Source organism: Nuphar pumila, chromosome 1, assembly GCF_984573655.1.
Source record: "Nuphar pumila chromosome 1, dmNupPumi1.hap1.1, whole genome shotgun sequence".
NCBI classification, from domain to species: Eukaryota; Viridiplantae; Streptophyta; class Magnoliopsida; order Nymphaeales; family Nymphaeaceae; genus Nuphar; species Nuphar pumila.
The window spans coordinates 33,783,335-33,806,620 of record NC_143249.1 but is presented as its reverse complement, the minus strand read 5'-3'; the positions used below and the strand labels follow the sequence as shown (position 1 = coordinate 33,806,620).

The 23,286-nt window shown below is 37.5% G+C and overlaps 1 protein-coding gene across 1 annotated transcript; it reads left to right on the top strand.

Moving 5' to 3' along the window:
- The first annotated feature begins 11,958 nt into the window (after nt 1–11,958).
- On the top strand, nt 11,959–14,747 carry LOC149848640 (uncharacterized). Its single transcript, XM_090004927.1, has 3 exons — nt 11,959–12,091; nt 12,248–12,377; nt 14,096–14,747. The coding sequence occupies exons 1-3, from the start codon at nt 11,959–11,961 to the stop codon at nt 14,745–14,747; spliced, it is 915 nt and encodes a 304-aa protein (XP_089861053.1).
- Nucleotides 14,748–23,286: the final 8,539 nt, after the last annotated feature.

The following is a 23,286-nucleotide window of genomic DNA, read 5'->3' as shown; positions in this document are numbered from 1 at the left end:
AGAGGATAATAACAAAGAAGTTAAACCCAGCTACATTTGCCTATTTTTGAGAAATGGAAGTTCGACAAATGCTGGGTGGATAACTCACACGGTAACCGTTGAGTGTAACTCCTAAGAGTTACCGTTTAGTTTAACACACCCTTGCAAGCTCAGCGGGGGAGGGGGGCACGCACATTGGGCTTGTCTCGGAATCATTGAAACTTGATTGTAGACAATGTCTTGGTGAATCCATCAGTAAGCTCAGAAAATGAACTGAATTTGGAGATTGCCAATGCGGACGTGATCCAAACAAAATGAAAATTGATCTCTATGTGTTTTGTGCGAGCATGAAACACGAGATTGGTTGCTAAGAATACTGTCCCACTATTATCACACCACAGAACAGGCAGGGTGTACAAGGGAACACCAAGTTTCATGAGTAAAGACTTTAACCACAACTAGAGGCAACACATGCAAGAGACTTATACTCAGTTTCGATGCTAGACCGGGCAACTATGCGTTGTTTGCGAGAGGACCAAGAGATAATATTATTGCCTAAAAAGATAACAAAACACCCGATGGATTTGCGATCATCTGGGCATCCTACCCAATCGACATCAGATAAGCACTGAGAGCAAGAGAGGAAGATGGACGGAGCAGTAGACCATATTCAACAGTGTCCTTCAAGTAACGAAAAATGTGTTTGATGACAGACCAATGAGCCTCATGGGGCTGATGCATGTATTGACAAACTTTGTTGACTGTGAACACAATATCCGGGCGAGTGAGAGACAAATATTACAGGCCACCCACAATACTGCGATACAACATTGCATCTGAAAAGGGTGAAATGCTGACTTTGGTGAGCTTGAGGGATGAACTCATCGGAGTGGGAACAGGCTTGGCATCAACCATAGTAGCTTTCTTGAGAAGATTGAGAATGTAGAGGCGTTGAGACAGATGCACAGCGTGGTTGAGATAGTGAACCTTGATACCAAGAAAATAACTTAAATGCCCAAGGTCTTTGACTGAGAAGGTAGAGCCAAGATTGGTAACGACACATGTGATGGCCTCTGGAGAGTTAGCTGTGATGATGAGATCATCTACCTAGACCAATAAAAAGATAAGAAGATGATGGTTTTTAAAAATGAAAAGCAAGGCATCAAATTGGGATATGAAAAATCCATGAGAAAGCAAGTGATTGCTCAAGCGTTGGTACCATGCTCGGGGGGCTTGCTTGAGTCTATAGATAGCGTGGTCTAGTTTGCAAACATAATTGAGGAATTTAACATCTTCGAACCCCGGTGGCTGGTTCATGTACACATCTTCATCTAAATAGCCATTTAGAAAGGTATTGTTGAAGTCGAGTTGGCACATAACTCATTTAAAAGAGACAGCAAGTGAGAGTATAACCCGCATAGTAGTGGGCTTAATGACGAGACTGAAAGTCTCAAAAAAATTGATGCCTTCCTCCTGCTAAAACCTTTTTGCCACAAGACGAGCTTTATAGGGAGCAATGGTGCCATCAGAGTATCGTTTGATGCGATAAACTCATTTACAGCCAACGACATTAAAATGAAATTATGGTGGAACCAAGTGTCAAGTATAGTTGCATATAAGAGCATCATATTCAACGACCATAGCCTTTTGCCAATGAGGTAGTTGAGACACCCATTTAATGGTAGAAGGTTTGGGTTCCAGAAGTGAGGCATGAAGACCAGTAAGCACAAGGGGATAGAGGGAGGCCGTGAATGTTTTTGGTTTTAAGGAGCTAGTCGTGGATCGGGTGGTCATGGGATGAGAATGATCAGGAAGATGATGAATGCTCGAACTAGATGTGAAAATGAAACTACTAGAAAATTGAGACAGAGCTAGACTGGATGGGGATGAGCCGAGTAATACCGAAGGATGAGTTAGTCGAGTAGGGGATGTGTGAGGGGCAGGAGAGACAAGGGAAGGGAAACTTAGATGAGATGGTGGATCAAGCATAATGTTTACAACAATTACGGGAGACAGATTAGAGGAGTCAAGGACAAACTCGGGTGATTGACATTCGGAGGGAGGAGACACACTAGATTGGGCCGGTGAAGACGGGGAAGGAGATGATTCAGATGATGATGAAATACCGATTGCAACTGATAGGGAAATGCCACATTGAGTTAAGTTTGATGATAACAGGGGAAGCGGGTTTGATGTGACCCGAGAACTGTGAGAAGATGACTCATCAAAGTAGACATGTCGTGATATATATGTACAACCAGTTTGAGGATAAAAACAAAGGTAACATTTATGATTGGAAGCATTCATCAATAGGATGAGGTGAGGCAGCCAACGAATTAGATAAAAATCTGATTTTGTCAAGTTATGTCAACATGTTCATTAATTTTTTCTTGATAAAGGTTAACTCTTTCTTCAACATCATGATTCACAATGGTGAATGCAAACCATAAGCTTTCTCCAATGTTGTCCAGGCATCACGGATAGACTTAGTTCTCATGATTTGCTCAAGGATCGCTTCAAAGACTGTAGCTTTGATCTAGCTCAAAGCGTGATCGACCTTTCGGCAGGTGTGATAGTCAGGATTGACTACCTGCCTCCCTTCCTTGTCTGTGACAAATTCAATGAGTTGAGAAGACAACCCATCGATAAAACCTAAAAGGTCTTAGCTCACCATAACAAACTCCAGTTGCAAACGCTAGAGAAGATAATTTTCTCGATTCAATTTGATCGAAACTAAGCTTGCCATCATGTTCCACTGAGTTGGAATTGGATGAGTTAGATGCTATTGATTTGCTCATTAGAGTAGGAAGATCTCGTACCATGAAAGTAGGACGATAGGATTTTAGAATCTGCACACTCACACGTTATGTGTGAGATGTGAGGAAAGATTTATGAAGATTTCTTTCACGGCTAGCTTCAAGTTACATTTGGCTAGAATATCTCTTAGCCATATACACAAATTTAGAAATTAATTACATGGGCCGTTACATATAGCATTTGGCTAATGTTTGCAGTAGCCGAATCTGATACAGGTTAATAACAAGGAGGTTAAACCCAACTGCATTTGCCGATTTTTGAGGAATGGAAGATCGACAAATGCTGGGTGGATAACTATCACACGGTACCCGTTGAGTGTAACTTCTGAGTGTTACTGTTTAGCTTAACAAGAACATGCAGATTTCGACAGGTTACCAAATTTCTCAGATGCATTTGCAACACCCTGCATTCTGTAAGGTAAATACTCATTCTTATTAAGGAAAGAAAAGCCTACAAAGGAATGGGAGAATCAACATACTAGAATCAATTGACAACTAAACTTTCTAGAGTTTTGTTTAATTTTCTTAACTTCATGAAGCAGGATCACGAAACACGAATGTCAAATCCCAGAGAAAATAAGGAAATGAAATGCAGCACGCCCATCTCCAATTTGGCCACATTGGTGGACATAGGTGCCATTCCAGGCATGTAACCCAGCTCGTTGCTCAACTGCATCTGCATCTCAGAGCTACAGCGATCGAACCCATCCGTTTCAATCTCCTCTCAGATTTTGTGGTCAGATTGAACAGTAACAAGCTCTTTTTCTTCGACACCACCAATCACCCTGATCGCGTCCTAGGTTTCCGGCAAGCTACCACAAGTAACCCACCATTCGTTCAATTCAAAACTGCATCTGCATCTCAGAGCAACCCATCTATTACAATCTATTCCCACGTTTTGCATTAGGAACTAATTGCAACAACCTCTTCTTCTTCCACACCACCAATTGCCCTAATCTTGGCCTGCGTTTCCCGTAATCTACCACACCCACCATTCATTCGATTCGTTGGAATAAAGAATAAAAGCAAATTCAAAAGAAAAAAAAATCACCACTAATTACACACACGGTTCAATTTCTCAATTGAACTATCTGGCTTCTGTATGTGGAAGAAATCAATGATCTTCGTCTGTGCGATCTGATATCCGCCGGCGATCTATTAGACAATGAAAGTCAAATCGAAACCAAACCCTAGAATTACAGAACCTGAATCAAACGAAGAGATGGAGAAGTCGATCGGGGAATTAGCTCGGGAGGGTTTCTGCGGGGAGCAGCTAGGACAGAACCGGGGCCAGATCGGAACACTGACGGCGATCCGCCGGAGGTAGAAGATGTGGAACCCACGGTCACACTTGTCGCAGGGGATTACGGTCGCCGGAACGGCGCCGAACGACGGCAGCAGTAGTCACCGCCTGAAGAGGCCGCGTCGGCACACTAGGGGGACGGCGGCTACGCATTTTGGCGGGAAAGGAGTTTTTTTTATTTAATTTTCGGGCGAAAAATATAGCGCAAATGATAACGTGGCAAGAAAGCTGCATACAGACAGAGATGTAAACGAGTCGGTTTAGGGTCCGATGTGGGAATTACCAAATCCGACAAATTGAATATCGGATTCGAAGTCGAACAGGAGATTACTGAAACCGAATCGGAATCCGATTAAAAATTAACTCAAAATCCGCTTGTAAAAGGGATTTGGATCAGATTCGCTGTTAGCGGGCTATAAGAAATAGGGTTCTACTGCCAACCATAGGCGCAGAAGTGCTTAGACGGTTAGCGGCTATCATATTGCCAAACTGACTAATCGGGTTTGGGTCATTTGGATATCCAATTCAAACCAGAACCATTGACATCCCTAGATAGCTGTATAATTACATTTCCCCTCCGTTAATACGTCACCGGACTGCTATGGTGTCTTGAGAGACGACCACGTAGCGAGTCTACAGGCACCTGTGATGGAATACGGCAAATCTGTGATTCATATCATCGATTTGGGTTGGTGGGTTAAAATGTGTTTGGATGACAAAAACTGTAAAATAAGGTTTTTGGATATTTTCTTGGGGCCCTTTCTTTTATCAACTCAGTGGGGTTACGTTCGGTTGGATCATTCTGATTTATTTTCCCATTTGAATGAAAAAGTGAATCTGAGTTGTATAAATTGTCGAACACAAAAAGATAAGTTTAGATAAACTCAATCTCATTTGCCTTTGAAAATGGAATCACTTTCTAATTTTCTTGAGATTCAAAATCACGAGACCCATGTGATCATGAATCTCAAGCAAATTAGAAAGTGGAGGTACGATTCAGACATACAAACAGCTATTTCCTAACATCTTTGGAACTTGTATTTAAGTCTTGGTTATTTAAGTCACCTTTTGCGCAAGTTGAAGCCAAAACTATCTTTAAGTTTTCTCTTTATTTTTTATTTTTTTTTAATTTATAAGTAATGAGTTCTCTATTAAATTAATATCACATTCAAGGTTTTTGTCCTTATATAGAAGAGTGGTACTTTAAAAGGCAAGGCCATCAACAACATTAAATTTTGAGCTTGTGCATTACTTTATTCTTCAACCTTGACCTTGACTTTGAATATTGAGATTTGACTTATCTTTTTAGTATTTGGGGCAGATCTAATCTTCAAGTCTAAAATCGACTATTGACCAACTCTTAAAACTGCCATTGACTTTGCATTAAACATATTCAGATCTTTCTAAATCTTATCCAGATCCATTAGACCATGTTTAACATTTTTGCATGAGACTTTAATGGCCTTAATAGTCCATACATCGCCCAATATCCTCTACTGGGAGGACTTTTGACTATTGACCCAATCTTGTTTGAAATTGACCTTACCAAGATCAATTATATTCTTATTTGTGCACCCTCCTTGGCCAGTAGTTTGGGCATTGATTGTAAAACTCCAAGATTTTGAACCCAAAAAATTCAGTAAATTTTTTTTTTCATCAAGGAAAACATTTTCAACATATTAGATTCAAAAATCTTGGACGAGTTACTATCAAACCAATACACTACCACTGGATTTTCAATAATTCTGAAAACATCTATTTATAAAATTCTCATTGTAGCATATAACATTTCATGAAACAAGATAACAACTGATCTAAATTAAAAAGTTCAATTTTTAGAAAAAGAAAAAAAAGAGTGGCTCCCAAGCTCCATCAGAGCTCTCTGTCATCACCCCTGGTTCATTCAGTTTCTGTAATTGTGTAGGAGGTCAGAACAACACCTCAGTAGAAATACAATTACCAAGCATATGTATACAACAGTAAGCATGTAAAAAACTTTGTCATTTTCAAACAGACATACTGAAAATCATAAAACCACTTAAAACATTTTAAAGGTATGCATGATCAAGGATGTTATGCGTGACTTAACAGTGCAATAGAGTATGCATATATGACATGAGTATATTATAATTTTTTTATTTAGGTATTCTTTCTTAAATGATACATGCAATGCTTTTATCAAAATGCATAGTACACTCTTGTTTATCTTGTTAACAATCTCTGTGGGTACGACACAGACAAAATCTGAATCGGAGCCACAACCAAGGGCTACATTCAAGCAATTTGTGTCCTATTACCTTAGTTATGTACATCCTTCCTGGCCCTAGGTATGGGACGAAAGTTATCAAGAGAGAAACCCTAATACCCTCAACCTGTTGTACCAATCTTTTTTCAGCTAAAGCTTTATTCACTACCACCCTGCGGCACCAGTGGTAGCTATCCTCTATCTCCTTGACTAGGGAAGCAACCCTTTGTGCTTTACAATACCCCATAGAGCCAGACATACCGCTTACTCTCTTATTGTAAGCAACATGAGAATTAACATTCACATTCTTAATTAATTAATTCTCATGACATACGTACTTAAACAAAAAATTTATACTTACAATGGCCTCTATAGGAAACAAGTACGCATGATTTTCTTTTAACTTTTTAGACAGTCAGTGGCCACCACTTCGGGGCATACAATAAAAAAATATTTTTCAGAGGTTCATAACAAATATGGTGTTTCTTATTGCCTTTGTGAGCCAGTTTGAACATCTTCACTAGAGTGTCTCGAAATCACAAAGTGACTTTCTCTGCATTCATTAAATGATATTGTCCATTTGGTTGTCAAACCACTCGTATCATTTGAACACATATATTTTTCTTTATTGAAAAATGTATTCTTTCATAAAGCAAAAATAATATCTTCCACATATTTCAAAGTGTTATACCAAAAGATACGAAACAAAGCTAATAAGACGTTTCAAAATCATTTAGACATCCTAATGGAATAGTATAACACAAAAACATAATTCGGATAAAAATTCATTTATAAACCATCACTATTTTCGAATCTTTCAAATCCAAAACTCCATTTATAAACCAGGTTCATTTGCTAAGCCAACGAATTCAAAACTTATAGCAAAACTGAGTAAGTTCACAACCTTGATTTTTAATCATTATAAAAACCTATCTGAAGTAAACAAGAGTCAACTACTATTTAAGAAAAGTGGTAAGCAGCTACCACATATGTGTGTAAGAAAGAAGAATGTTCAATCAAAAGAAAGTACAAACCGTCTAAATCACATTGAAAAATTAATTTTAAAAGTGTTTTTTGAAAAATCCAATCATATGTATGCAATCAACATAGTCAAAAACTTATCACTGAGGTGGTATCCCATGTGGTAAGTGGGGTCTTGTGCAATGTTGAGGAGTAGCTAGGCGCTCTACCAAAAACCGAGGTGCTTAAGCCTCAAAAATTATTAAAAAAATATCTAAAAAAATAAAAAAAAAATACTTTATTGATGAAATAACAACCAACAAAAAATATAAAAAACTCAAATAAGTACAAAAAAATATAAGATTAACATATAAAAGTAACTAAAAACTAACTACATAACTAAAAAATATATGAGATTAACCAACAAAAGTTAAAATATACTAAGAAATTGATTGCCTAACTGAAATAACTGGAAAATATATGAGATTAACCTATAAAAGTTAAAATATATGAGACTATTCTAAAAAAATATGAGATTAACATGTAAAAGTATGTTACTTTTATATGTTACTTTAAGTAACATATAAAAATTGATTACATAATTGTAAAAGATATGAGATTAACCAACAAAAGTTAAAATATATTAAGAAACTGATTACATAACTGAAATAAGTCAAAAATATATGAGATTAACCTATAAAAATTAAAATATATGAGACTATTCTAAAAAAATATGAGACGTAAAAGTAAGTTACTTTTATATGTTACTTTAAGTAGCATATAAAACTGATTACATAACTGAAATAACTGGAAAATATATGAGATTAACCAACAAAAATCTTGTTAATTATTTCTTAAAAAACTTTAAAAAAAAAATTGTGCCTCATGCCTCAGGCTTGCGCCTTGAGGCACAGAGAGTCGTGCCTCAAGGCAAGGCATGCCTTTTGCACCTCAAGGTGCGTTTTTGTTAACACTGGTTATGTATCAAGCTAAAGGCCAGGATCGAATCCCTCTGCTACATGGAGTGGCTCTTGTTCAGGTAGGGGTCCACCTAACCCCAGCTTGTCTTTCAAAAAAAAATAAATCATAGTCAATAACCTAAGAACTGGTGATTGTAGATTCTTTTGTGTACATAGGATTTTATAATGTCCTAAAAATCAACAATTTAAATTTTTGAAATGTTTTCATCATAAAAGTTCAATATATCTATCAAAAAAGTTTGCAATGAAAGCTTGTTTTTTATCTTTAAGTTCACATCTTTCAGTAGAATTTGTCAAAAGTTAATTAAACATGATTTTTAAAGTAGTTTGTAGCTTCCTTTGCTTGGAGATTCTTATATATATATATATATGTGTGTGTGTGTGTGTGTGTGTGTGTGGTAAATATTGGCTACTAATGAAGATACATAACTAATGAGCTAGGAATCATAGGTGCAAGTTGTATTGACTCAATCTAGAACAGGTAGCATGGTTTGTTTGCAAAGGATCATACTTTTGTGATATAAAAATGTGATCTTTTGATTTATGAAAATTTGACACATTGTGGGCGGTTGATTTCTAATCCCTTTTAAAAACCTATTTGTCATAATCACATGAATCAAAACAAGTTTCCTAATAAACAAACCATGTAGATCCTATCCATAACATTTGATCTACAAAAAAATCAGTATTTTTTGATGAAAAAGGTGATTTCTATTGAAAGTCAATCGCTATATGTTTTGTTCAATCAGGTAAGTTGCACCTAAATTATCACACCAATTGATAGGTGCATTATGTTATGGGACCTTAAATTCTCTCAACAAGAAACTTTTGCCAAATAATTAAGCAACATTGGCTAGGGCTTTATACTCCACTTCTATAATGGACTTGGCTACTGTATCTTGTTTGGAAGAATTCCACGACAACAAATTTGGCCCAAGAAATGTGATATGCCATTAGTTGATCTTCTATCGTTTGGGTGTCCTGCCCAATTTGCATCTTCATACCCAATAAGTTGACCTTTGTATGTGTTGCCCATACATAATTGTTCCCTTATATTGTAATATTTGTTTGACATGAGAGAGAGAGAGACCTTGGCTATTTTTTGTTCACCCGTGGCCAGGGGCGGAGCCACATGGTGGGTAGGGTGCGCATGTGCCCACCTTGACCCAGAAAAAATGCTTCAAAGTAATGGGTCAAGGTGGGCACCTTGACCCGAAGCATAGGTGGGTAGTGCCCACCTTGACACAGAGTGCAGGTGGGCATCGCCTCGGGTCAGGGTGGGCATCATTCATGCTCGACCTAAATGAGTCACAGCATAGTTTGCAAACTTATTCAAGTCAAACTGTTTACTCAGTGTCTTGGTCCGAGTAGACACCCTAGTGATTTTTTATATGAAGTAAAACGAAAAGTTGCCAACAACTAGTGAAAACTCGACATAAATTTTTAAAGAATCCCTGAGTTCTGCATGTTTTCTTATTTTATTATTTTTTTAATATTTTAATGTATTTTTATTGTTTGGAAAATTATTTATAAAACATACAAAAAAAATCATAGCCATCTGAGTCTTTCCGGAGTCACAAGCCAGACCCCCAAACGATTTTTGGTCAAGTCACCCGGTAGGACAACTATAGGTCAGGGTGACCCCGAGCCGAGTGTGGCTAGTTTTCTCTCTCTCTCTCTCTCTCTCTCTCTCTCTCTCTCTCTCTCTCTCTCTCTCTCTCTCTCTCTCTTTGGTTAGACAACTGGTTTTTTATTTTCAGTTAGAATAAATTTATGATTTTTTTAAGAATTAAGGTATTGATTTCAACTTTTCTGAAAGATATAAATGTTTAATTAGGGGTTTAAATTTTTTGTGTGTTCTTTTTCTTCCAAATTATCTGATAATAACATGAATGTTTTGATTTTAATGGTTTTATTTGCATTTTTTAGCATGATGTATGATGTTTGTTAGGGTTTTTTTAGTTTATTTTTTAAATAGCATAAATATTTAATTAAGGTTTTAAGGTTTTTTCGTATATTTTTTAATTAGCAATTAAGCATGTAATGAATGGTTGATTTTAGTTAGAATATTAGGGATTTTATTTTTTTTTTCAATGAACATACATCCATGAAGTTTTCAGAGATTAGGGTGTTGATTAACATTTTTCCAAATGAAGCAAATGATTATCAATAATTTTTGGGTTTTTTATACTATTTTATTTTTATATATCATTAAGCAAGATTTTATTAATGAATGCTTGATTTTGGCTATTACTTATTAAACCCCCAAAATCTTTGATTTTTTTAGAATTCAGGTTTTTTTTGTTTCTTAAATGCCATGAATATTTAATTAAGCATTTTTGTCTTTTTATTTCAATCAACATTAAACATGATTTTTTTAATACATAAGGGTTTTTTGTTTCTTTTTCAATTAACATATTTATGACTCATGTTAGAATTGATGGTTTTGATTTGTTTTTTTACTGTACATTTGTGCTAACCCTAGTTTAAATTCCTATCTCCGCCCCTGCCAGTGGCTGCATAGAAAACAGCCAGGATGGTACTGCAGCCAGAATATATGGCACCCTTTAATCGATTATCAACTGCCATCCATCCCACCAAAATGATGCACAAAGCCAGATTTTGATGCCTATACATTGGTTTGACACTAAGATGATAATATAGTGGCCTAAGGGCAAGGCTCACCCAACTCAAACACAACTTGTCTATGGATGGAATCAATTAGCATTGGATATCAACTTGAAGCATTTATTGCAACCCAACACCTGGTGCAAATATGGACTACTAAACATGATCCTAACAGCAATAGTTACTAATCAACCGTTTATTATCATGGGTGTAACTGGGTCGGTGATACCTGACCCAAACCATGATCTGAACCCATTAAATCTAATCCGATCTGATCTTGATAGACCGATGGGGTCAGGTTAGAGAACTGGACTGGTCTCAAATCAGAGCCGGTTGTGTCCAACCTGTTTTTATGCCCGACCCAAATGGTTTTATGCAATTTGTACCCCGAGTGAGCAAAGCCTGAAACCGTTTTGTAGTTGAACTTGTTTCATACCGGATGCAGATTGGAACCGAACCAACCCATCACCCAAGCTGACCCAAACTGTGAATCCCATTTGTACCCAAGTCTGGATCTAATTTTATTCCCGATTGGAAAGACAGGTCTGTTTAAAACCCAACTCGATTGGTACGTAAGCACATTAACCCCCATATATGGTTTCAATCATACCCAGTTCCGGACCAGAATCTAGATCAAATTGTGTCAGTCTAGGTTGAACTTTTTAGACCCATTTAAAAAGACGGGTCTGACAAAACCCGACCCGAACGGACCTAATGTGTTTGCGGCAAATATTAGAAGTCACATGCAGAGGATGGCATTCCACAATTTCCATTTTTTGGATAGCCATTGTACGAGGGTTTTGCTTAAAGAGGACACTTTCTCACATTGATGCATAGTTTACTGAGGAAATGAACGTCTTATATATTATGTAAACTACCATTCATTCTACCCTTCAACGCTGTGTGGCAACTAGGAATGCCCCCAAGTGCCTTATAAATTAGAGGGCCAGAAGCTCATTCTTATATCCTCTGCCTGGAAGCCTCTAAACAGCAGTTCTTTTTAACTCCAAGGAGGGTGGAAGCAGAGAGAGAGAGAGAGAGAGCATAATGGGGAGAGCTCCTTGTTGCTCTAAGGTTGGGCTGCTTAGAGGCCCATGGACTGTCAGAGAAGACACACTTCTCAAGAAGTACATTGAGAACCACGGCCAGGGGCAGTGGAGATCACTGCCAAAGAAGTCAGGTATACATGTACTTAAGAAAGTCTCAGCTGCCCCAAGTGCCGTTTGTTTCTCAGAAGTGTCAAACATGGACTCTCTCTCTCTCTCTCTCTCTCTCTCTCTCTCTCTCTCTCTCTCTCTCTCTCTCTCTCTCTCTCTCAACTTTCTTACTTCCACAGGTCTGTTGAGGTGTGGAAAGAGTTGCAGATTGAGGTGGATGAACTACCTTAGACCAAACATAAAGCGAGGGAATATAGGACCAGAGGAAGAAGACCTCATCATCAAACTCCATGCACTTCTTGGAAACAGGTTTTCCTTTTATCCCTTCATTTTGTGGGCTACATTGGTATGTACCCATCAAAGCAAACCCACGTAAACTATTAAAGGTACAATGCAAATTTCATCTAGAAAAACTAGAAGTTTTTTTTTTTTTTGAAAGAATAGAAGATTATCACCTCGTCTACAAAAAGGGGTAAATATTTGGTGTTAATGAAGGCACGAAACTAATGGGTAGAGATCACATTTCTTTTCTTTTTTTTCTTTTTTTGCTTTTTTCTTTCTTTTAGATTAGATCCTACAGATGTGACCTACATGGTTTGTTTAGAAGGAAACGGGGTTTCTTTGTTTTTTGTTTTTTTGAGAGAGAAAGAAGAATAGAAGGAAACAGGGTTTTAATCATATGACTATCACATGTAAGTTGGTTCTGTAAAGGCTTGAAAAAATTAACACTCCACAATCTACCAAAACTTATGACTCAAAAGAACACCTTTTTACGTCAGAGAAACATAATCTGAGGTCCAATCGTCAGCAAATAAACCATGTCGAATACATATCCATGTGGTGGAACTGAGATCAGCAAAAACAAAAACGATCAGGTGCAATCACATTGCACAAATGCAATGTGCCGTTGCACCTCATCACCCTCCATCTGCTGTTGGGTCCCACTCTGACAGGCTGTACAACAGCAGATGGAGACTGATCAAGTGCAGCAACACATTGCATTTGTGCAATGTGATTAACCTGATGTGGCCTCCATGTCAAATAGAATCCACTCATTTCCTTCGGTGGTGCAATCACATGGCACAAAATTTGTGCATTAAGCACCTGAAAGCCCTCCATCATGCCTTGGGCCCCATAACTGACAGCCGTGTCTCCAAGATGGAGGGTGATCCGGTGCTTAATACACAAATATTTGTGCAATCATATTGCACCTGATCTTTTCACCCCTTTGTCATCCCTACATACCCCTTGGGATTTCCTTGACGCAAGTTATTTTGATCAAATAGAACTGCAGGTGTGATCTACATCATTCATTTTGATTAATACATGGTCAGATTTGATCAAAACAACTTGCATCGTAACATTTAAGAGGAGTATGAGGATGGAGGATGGCATAGGGGATGAAAGGAACTGAACTTTCCATGTGGTCAGCTTGATGCAACTTGAGCCTACGATTTCCACTTCAATAGTTCCATACCTTCATTAGTACTAAATATTTACCCCACAAAAAACCTCCGATCTAACCTGTCACAAGGACATTCCAACATACAGCAGAGTCATGTCCACTTATGTACAATTATTAATGGAAAATTATGCAAAATAGTGTGCCTAGTGCCATTTAATCCGTGTCCTTGTGACAGGATCTAACATAAGAGCCAAAGATAACTGATAACTAATCTTTGTAGTACATGTGTGACATGAAACTTAACCAGCATTTATCTCCACTGTTTCCATGTACAGTAAAAATGTTGATCTCGTTCATGCTGCAGTGGGAATTGACAAACAATGGTTATACTCTATTTGTTGCCAAATTTATGCACCTATTTCTTTTTGCTTTTTCTTTTTTTTATGACAAGGAACCCATCCACTCGGGGTTCGACCTCGAGATGTCTGGGACCACCAAACTCTGGACTCTCTTCCCTAGTCAGGAGGACCTCAAATGCGGGTCCATTTCTTATTAAATTCATTAAGTTAAAGGTTGTACATTATAAGATTGAAAATGAATTTAATTAACTTGTGCTATGCAGGTGGTCATTGATAGCAGGGAGGTTGCCTGGACGAACAGACAATGAGATCAAGAACTACTGGAACACTCACTTAAGCAAAGTACTCGTGAGAAGAGGCATAGATCCGAGGAGCCATAAGTCATTGCCTCCAGATGTTGATGACAAGAAGCCTAATGCTTCACCTAGAGATGGCAAGAAACTTGAAAACAATAAGATCCCAACTAGAGAGTCCATGCTCCTTAACTCCACAAAAATCTATCTACCGAAGGCCAGTCGTGTTGTAACTCCCTTTGCTTTGCTCTCAAGATCCAATTATGACCTGCACCAAGTGACAGCACTGAAGCAGATCCAAGAACAAGAGTCATGCATGCAATTCTCAACACGTAATGAAGATGGAATTGGGATGGAATGTAACGTTCCTCCTAGTGAGGTAGGGGCACCAAACCCATCCCCAGTGGACCTCCCTTTCTCATGTTCAGAGTTTGAAGATAGGTGGATGCTTAATGACGAGGGTGACTTACTAGGGAAGGTCTACAAGGAGTTTCTAGACCTTGTCAATTATGATGGTGGGGTTGATGCTGAATCATCTGGCAATGTTATCTGCAATGTGGAAGAGGGACAAGGGTGTGTTGACAATGTGAATTGGCTTAGCTTGTTTGGTGATGATATGTGATAGATTAATCAGCCATTCAAGTGAGATGTAGGCCATATATGTAGAGAAAAATATAAAGGAGTCGAGGAGGGTGCCTATAGAGTAATGCAACCGGGTTGGCGACCATAGGTATGACAGGTTATGACCAGCGGGGCACCATCTGATTTTGAGTACAGTTTTTCAGTGTAATAAACATTATATGTATCTGTTAACTGGAAATATGTGAACTGGAGCATGAACTAGGCATTTTCAACACCTGTTTTGAAAATCTAATCCTGCAGATGTATTCAGCATGCTCCATTTGGTAGGAATCAAACGTTGGATCATGTATTTTAGATGAAAAAACTGTGATTTTTAGATGCTTGAATATTTATGAAAGTTTTGAGACGAAATAGGATTGGTGCGTGTGATTATATATATATATATAGTCACTAGAATATGAGAACTGAAATATGATTACTAGAATATGAGAACTGGAAATATGGGCATTTCCAACACTTTGTGCAAATCCAACCATGTGGATGTGCTTGGCATGGTGAGTTTGCTAGGAATCAACCATTGGATCATGTAATTTTTATAAAAAAATATGATTTTTGAATGCTTGAATATTTATAATGATTATGAGCCATTGATTTTAAAGCCTTAAAAAAACTCACTTATGCATCAAAATCAGATGATTCAAGAGTGGGTTCTTATGAAACCAAGCATGTAGATCACATCGGTACAGTTAATTCAAAAGAAAAGAACAAAAACTTCATGAAAATCACAGTTCACACATTAGTTCTCATATTTTCAGTTTATATATGTGTGTGTGTTAAGGATTTGGATTTTAGCATCACATGGGTTTAGATCCTTGTTCCCCGAAGATGATTGTTTGTCTCTTTCATTCCAGTAAATTGAACGGCACTACAAGAAAAACATAGATTAACGATGGACAATATCCGTCGCTAAACAGTTTAGCGACGAAATGGCGACGAATTAGCGACGGATATCATCTGTCGCATAATCATGGTCGCTAATCAGTGATAGAACTTCTCTGTCGCTACTTTCGTCGCTAATTTATGACAGATTAGTGACGGATCATGTTTGTCGCTAAAGAAGCATTGATTTGGTTTTACGATGGATTATATGTCGTCGCTAATTTCGTCACTAAAATAGCGACAAAATTAGCGACGAAATATAATCCATCGCAAACCATCGAAAATTCATCACTGAATATTAGCGACAGATATTATCCATTGCAAAAATTTAAAAAAATAAATAAAAAAAGAGCCTTGAGGCGTGCGCCTCATACGCCTTGAGGCACATGCCTCGAGGCAAGGCGCACCTCAAGCCGACGTACATGCCTTGAATTTTTTAAACAAATGAGGGTCAAAGTCCTCATTTGACCAAAAATTAGGGTTTTTTGTTACGCAATTTTAACTAAGCTGCTAGTAAAAAATTGGGTATGATCCATAATAAACCGGGTCTCAAACATAAACCCAAGAAAAAAATTGGTCCCGGGGGCATTGCCCCCCTGGACCCCCGCCCGCTGACCGTGCAGCCAGACCCGTGTCGAGGGGAACCCCCAGACCCCCCTCCTGTAAGGAAAAAAACTCTGAATCAGGCTCCACAACTTTGACCGAGTCTTATTATTATTATTATTATTATTATATATATATATATATATTAAAAAATCAATTGGTTAACTGGTGTGACATGCCAGTTTTGTGGTGTCTGAGTAAGGTGCTTCTCCATGAACATAGGGTCTAATATACTAAGTTTAGTGTTCAACAAAAAATTCTATTTGAATTCTGAATGGAGAAAACTAACTACTATTTGATTGTTGTAAATTTCAATGAAAATTTTTAAATTGTGTTGACAGATCACATACCCACAAAAATATGAGTTAATGGCACACAGACCAAACACTCAAAAAATACCATTTGAGAGTTTGAAAGTAACATTTCAAATCAACAGAATACTCAGATACATTGATTACTTAGACCAAGATCATATGAGAGTTGATCTGAATAGAATATGTTCCCCTTCCAAACACTCAAACAATACCTTGATTACTTAGACCAAGATCACATGAAAGTTGCAAAACAAGTGATGCAGAAAAATAATAGTTTACATTGACATATGTACACAAAGTTATGCCATTACAAGAAATGAATATCTCCTCCTACCACTAATTTAAAAATATCCATATTCATATCTTGTCAGAAATATCTATTCTTTTGAACATATTTTATAAGGGCTACATCTTTCAATATTTCTCAGTGACAATAAGAGGTATATGATATTTGTCAACTTGGCAGCCTTATGCCTTTCCAAAGTTCTACACAGTTCATCCAATCTTAGACAATGAGATTTGACAATTCACTCAAATCTGCTTGAAAAAAATTATAAGGGAAAAAAAGAAAGATAATATCTAAAGTTTTCATTCTTTCTTTATGTGTGTGTGCATCCATGTGTGTGCACATCATATTCCAACATACCTTTTCATATGATGTTCCATAAGCTTGTGCTAAATTTCCAACTGAAGTTTTTTCCAGTGGTAAAGAAATATTTAACTTAAGTTGTTTGACTCCATTACCATCTTCATTTCCTTTTCCATTTTCTAGCTCACACTAGGCTACCAGTTTGTCATCTGCATGTTGCAGAATGGGAGCTTATTAGGAATATGTACATGGAACTTTGGAATATACAGAAGGTAGAAAGCTATCATCTTTGCAACGAGGGATCCTATAAATCCAGGAAAAAACTGAATAGATTAAAAGAAAAGAAGAGAGTGAATTGCCATCTTGCGAATTTGAAAAGTCTAAGAAAAGAAAAAGGAGAGAATCAGTAATATGTAGCTAACAATGCTTGTCAGCCTTCTTCTAAGAGAATAATGATCATGATCACAAAGTCTAACCAAAGAATCATTTTCTAAAGCTGGAAAGGTGAATTACCTCGAGCACCATATGCAGTAGCTGGAAAGTTGCACGCATTCCACCATCTCGTAGAGTAAACCAGAATTCCATGCAGATAAACTCCTCAGTTGACTCCAAAGAGCAATTAATTAGATGATTAACACAAAAGAGCTCTACCTAATCAAATCATGTATAAAAAGAGTATTTTCAAGTAGATAATTAAAGCAACATGAACATAGGAAATGAGAATTGGCACCCATGTTTTAATTATTTAATTTATGCTAAAGTATTCAACATTACCAACTCATTAGAGAATTACAGCTATCATTAGTCAGAGATCCATGATTTACCACAGAAGCATACTATATTAATATATATTAATAAAAAACTGCATGACATACACTATAACCAATTAGTAGATGTTTTGTGCACTTCAAATGGCAACTTAGATTGTTTATCAAGGGTAAAATGCATATAAAATGAAGGAATCTAGCAACCCCAAAATGTGTATTACCATTGAGGAGTTTCATCATCATGAAAAAAAATAGATCTTTGTTGAACTTTAACCAACATGGTACATAGGCATCTTTATAGGCTGCAACTCACAGTATAGTCTCACTAAGACTTGTTGAAACTGAGTATATTGAAAAGGACTAGTAACTATCTTCCAGAAAAGGGGAGAAAAGGAAAAGGAAAAAAAATATATATCTCAAGATACTGGACGCTCGGCAAAGTACCTACCATTCATAAAAGGAGAGGAAAAAGAAAAAAAATCAAACATCAAGATTTTGGACACTGGCCAAAATACGGTCCAAACACATCAAGAACAGTTGAATGGATACAAGTATCAAACATGACATTCAGATGAATTCTATGGGGCTTTCATATATTAGTCACAATCTTAATCACACTATGCCTATTTGTCATAAAGATATTCATCTAGTTCAAAGAACAAAAACAAGTCACAAATACAACAGGCAAAAAAAACTGCTATGCTATTTACTGAAAGAGCAAAAATCCTATGAGGTAACAACTAAGCAATAACAAAAAAGTCATTGATTCAGCAGAGAATTTGTGTTAAACAAAATATGCATAATTCTACATGGAGCAATCTAAAAAGCAACAGATTAACATTGGACTTATTCTCTAATCATAATACTAAAAAGGCAGAGTATACCTGCTCCCCTAAAAAAATACCAACTCTGCCACCCTCACTCAGAGTGCGGACACCAACTATGACAGATTCACGTGACTCGGGAGATTATATTTCCCTTCCACCACCAACTATTAGCCGCATAACCCCTCCCTTGGCTTCATTTTTTGTTATCTACATATTAAAAGAGTATGCAGTAAAATTTAGAGAAAATCCCATTATGAAAAAATAGGTAGTAATAAAATGCTATGTTTTGCAAAAGAATCTTCATCTAGGAAGTAACTAATGGTTTTATAACAGTGGCTTAAAATCAATCTCATAATAACCAACAGTAACCCACATGGTATAGGCAAAAGATGGCAAAACTGGATGCCACCCTGAAGGAGAACAATAGTCAAAGGTTTTAGAGGTCTGCTGATTTTCCCAAAAGAAATTGATGGACCCACAAGAGAAGAACAGACCCGTCTGTGTCCAAAAAAGCAGGACCCTTTCTGCAAATGCATCAAGGAGTCTTGGGAGGGCAAGGATGATGATCCAGAGGCGAGTTGCTCGAAGCCAAGAATAATCGGCCAGAGAGGAGATTCAAGGCTCTTGAGCATTTTATGGAAGACGTCTCGAAATTGATCGGTGCCCATTTCCAATTAAATCCACAGGTTGGAGAGTTCTCAGAGTGAAGACCACCATCATTATCGAGAGAAAGAAGGCTGGTGACAGAATCAAGAAAGGAGCTTTTTAGACGAACTCCGGTTGTTGGCATTGGCTTCCCGATGCCTATGGTGGTCAACACTCTCGTTGTCAGTTTCTCACCAAAACCCACCATAAAATCAACAGAATATGTTCAACAGAAATAAAATTTGAAGTTTGATCTGAAACACCTTTGTGACAGAAATAAAATTTTGCGCCCATTTTTTATTGAAAAGTCGCATGGAATTTTTTCGTCGTGAATTCGTCGCTAATTAGCGATGGATTTTGAGACAGAATTTTTTCGTCGCTAATTCCACAGCTAATTTAAATTTTAGGAACAGATAATTTTCTCTAGCTAATCTATCGTAAATTTGCGACGGAAATAATCCATCGCAAATTGCCGTCGCTAATTAACAATTTTCTTGTAGTGGAGTGGATGGGTATTTGTTTTCTCATCTTGGCTGGCTCATTCATGCATGATGGTCTTCCATTGTTGAAAATTGTAGCTTGGGAGGCTAGTAGAGCAGGTGAGTGAACTTAACAAGCCAAATAGAGTGTTCAAACTTGACTTGTTCTTGCGGCGAGTTGAGCCAAACTCGAGCTCGTAGCAAGCCGGCCCGAGTTAAAACGAGCCAAGCCCAAGTTGCCTTGTTTAGAAAAAACAATGCACTCTTGGAAATTAAAAATAGTAGAATTTGGACTCTAAGTCAAGCTTAAACTAGATTCTTAACAAAATAAATACATTCTTTTAAAGCAGCAAGCAATAGGGTCTGTACTCTTAGCTTATTACTTGCACGCCAAACAACTCAACCATGCATACTTTATGATGTAAAATATATTTGATACTAGTATGAACCAGTGGAGCTACACTCATTGTTCACGTTGCGTAATTTCAGCTTGCCAAGCTTATTTTATGAGTTCTAACGTGCTCTTTATGGGTCAAAGATGAGCTGAACCGGATCTGCTCGTCTGATTTCCGATCCTTAGAAGCAAGTAGTAGACTTTTTTACCAAAAAAAATGGTGCTAAAAAACGGGGGTTGGGATCAGGTGATATTGAAAATTATACCCTGCAAAGAAGGCATGTCCGTACGACCAAGATGCCTTGATGGAGGTGATGCTCCGTAATGTAGGGTGGATATTGAAAAAATCACCATTAGTGGTGATTTTCAATATCACCTTACTAAAAAAAATGACTTTATAAACGATTTTATTACTTTAATTGACGATGGTCTGATCTGCTCACCCTAGTCTCAGTTCGTACCACTAGGGGTGGCAAAACCTGACCCCACCCGCCAACCCGCCTCTTAGGCGGGTTCAGGTTGGGCTTAAGCCAACCCGTTTAATAAACGGGTCGACCCGCGTAACCTGTTTATTAAACGGGTCGGGTTCGGGTTGGGGGTATGACAACCCGCCAACCCGGATGACCCGTTTAATAAATGGGTTAGGCAGGCGGGTCAACTCGCCAACCCACCAACCTGACCCGTCAACCTGCCAACCCGACCCGTCAACCTGACCCACGAACCTGAGAACCTGTTTACCCGACCCAACCCATTTATTAAATGGGTTGGCGGGTCGTGTCGGGTTACCCGTTTATTAAACGGGCCGGGTTCGTGTTTGCCACAGCCGACCTGTTTAATAAACGGGTCGGGTTCGGGTTGAGGTATGCTGACCCGCCAACCCGTCGGGTCGACCGGCCAACCCGACACGATTGCCACCCCTACCTACCACAAGCCAAGAATATGAAAACAATTTAAAATATCTCCAACTATTTGTTTTAACATCATCATCGTCCATTGTGGTGATCAAACGGCTATCATCATGGGGACCAATGAAGATGCCACCCAACCACTTGCACAAGGGACGGTTGTGATGGGATCAAGAGACACCGAGGATGTGAGAAAAAGGATCGAATCCTTCGACATGCAATCCTAGTCATCCACCTAAAGCATCTGATCCTACTAGGGTCAGTCCACATCAGCTGTATCGCCCGATATCAATACTCAAGCGAAATCATTCTGTATCGGCCAGAAAATAAATAAAAAATATTATACGATCAATCATAATGTGACACTTGTTAAAACCATTAAAATAATAGTAAAAAATAAATTTTAGAATTTTTTTCATAATTTATTTAAAAAATAACCGATCCAGGGTGCAGCGTGTTGAATTTCTGCCGATAGGCACCTATACTGATAACATTGGTCCACATCCAGGTGAAATGTGGACCAATCTTAGCCATTAATTAGACAGCTAGGATTGAATGTACGTAGGAGAGAACACATCCTATGTCAAATGGTAGGATCGATCCGTACACGAGGATGTGAGGATAGAAATATATGGTGTCTTGACAGAGCACTTAAATCATATTTTTATCTATCTAGTTCAGCTAAATACCTTCATGTTCATGATGCTTGCCATACTTTATGGCAGAAGAATGTGATGTGCAAAGGGTGTAAACTGGAAGGCATCAAGTGGAATAAAGGTATTTTGAATCACATTGTTGGGATCCATGGGATAGGTTCTTAAATGTCTGGGCCGAAGGACAGGATTGGAAGGTCATCCACATTTTTACTCTGTCCTTCATCAGGTTAGACAAGAAATGAGGTTCAACTCTTATATATAGAGGACAGAAAATGGTTTTTTTTATTGGGAGGCAGGGGTTAGGCAGACCCCAGGATTCAATTACATTTCAATAGGGTTCGGAAGCCATTCAGGAGGTTTATCCTTCCAAATATGGTTGGCCTTAAGAACCCGAATTGTGGCCAGTCTATGAGCCACCACATTACAAGCCTTATATCAGTCCTGCTGCATTTGTATCTCTTGAAGTTGGGTAGTGCAACTAAGCTGGTCTCTTTCTGAAATTGACGTCCTCATCCTTCAGGAGTGTTTGATTGCTTGTCCGTGTTTGGATGGAACAATAGAACACAACAGGCAGAACACATGTTCTGTCTGTTTTGTAACAACTGTACTTTATTCAACGTTTGTTTCGGGCAAGAAGTTGTGTTCTTTGTGTACGGCATTAATTTGATTTACGTTGTGCCAATAATTTGGATACACAAGAATAATGGGTTGGATACCTTTTTTTTTCGTGGTCTGCCTCATCATATGAGTGTTTTGACATATTTATTATGGATTTTAGCAAATACCAAAAGATATTTAAAACAATTTGAAAAAATAAGAATTGATATTTTTATATATAAAATAATTTAATCGATTTCATATTGGGTCTAATTATGAAAGTTTATCAAAAATTTATGGATTTTAGCCCTGAATATGGATCTCAAATTGGATCCAACTATCAAAAAACATTTAAAATTTGGGTAATTTGAGAAAAAATAAGAGTTCATATTTTTTATATACAAATACAAAAACCATAAATAAATCATATAACTGTAAAATGCAAGAAAATAAGTCATAAATAAATCAAAAAACCTTAAACTACAAGAAAAATAAACCATAAAATTAAATATAAAAAATTCTTAAATAAAACTACTCAAAGAAAAACATCTCTAATTGAATACAAGAAAATCCCAAATCAAATTAACTATAAAAAACCCTAATTAAAAAAAATTGATTCAAAGCCCTTAATCAAAGAAAACTCTTAATTAAAGGTATCTGATTTAAAATCCTAATAAAAAATCAAAGAAAAACCTTAATTAAATTAAATATAAAAAACTCTAATTAAAATTAATTAAAAGTCCTAATTAAAAAAATTTGTATTCAAAGCCCTAATTAGAGAGAGAGAGAGACTAGAGTGTCGTCGCCAACCTCTTGTCGCTTGACCGTTGCAGAGGGGTGAAAGAGAGAGAGAGGGTGTCAAGG

What these genes read in the sequence shown, in the direction of transcription:
- LOC149848640 (XM_090004927.1), top strand. Translation starts at nt 11,959, where the DNA reads ATGGGGAGAGCTCCTTGTTGCTCTAAGGTTGGGCTGCTTAGAGGCCCA. An exon ending in ATCACTGCCAAAGAAGTCAG is followed by an intron (nt 12,092 to 12,247) that starts GTATACATGTAC and finishes TTACTTCCACAG; the next exon opens with GTCTGTTGAGGTGTGGAAAG. An exon ending in CATGCACTTCTTGGAAACAG is followed by an intron (nt 12,378 to 14,095) that starts GTTTTCCTTTTA and finishes TGTGCTATGCAG; the next exon opens with GTGGTCATTGATAGCAGGGA.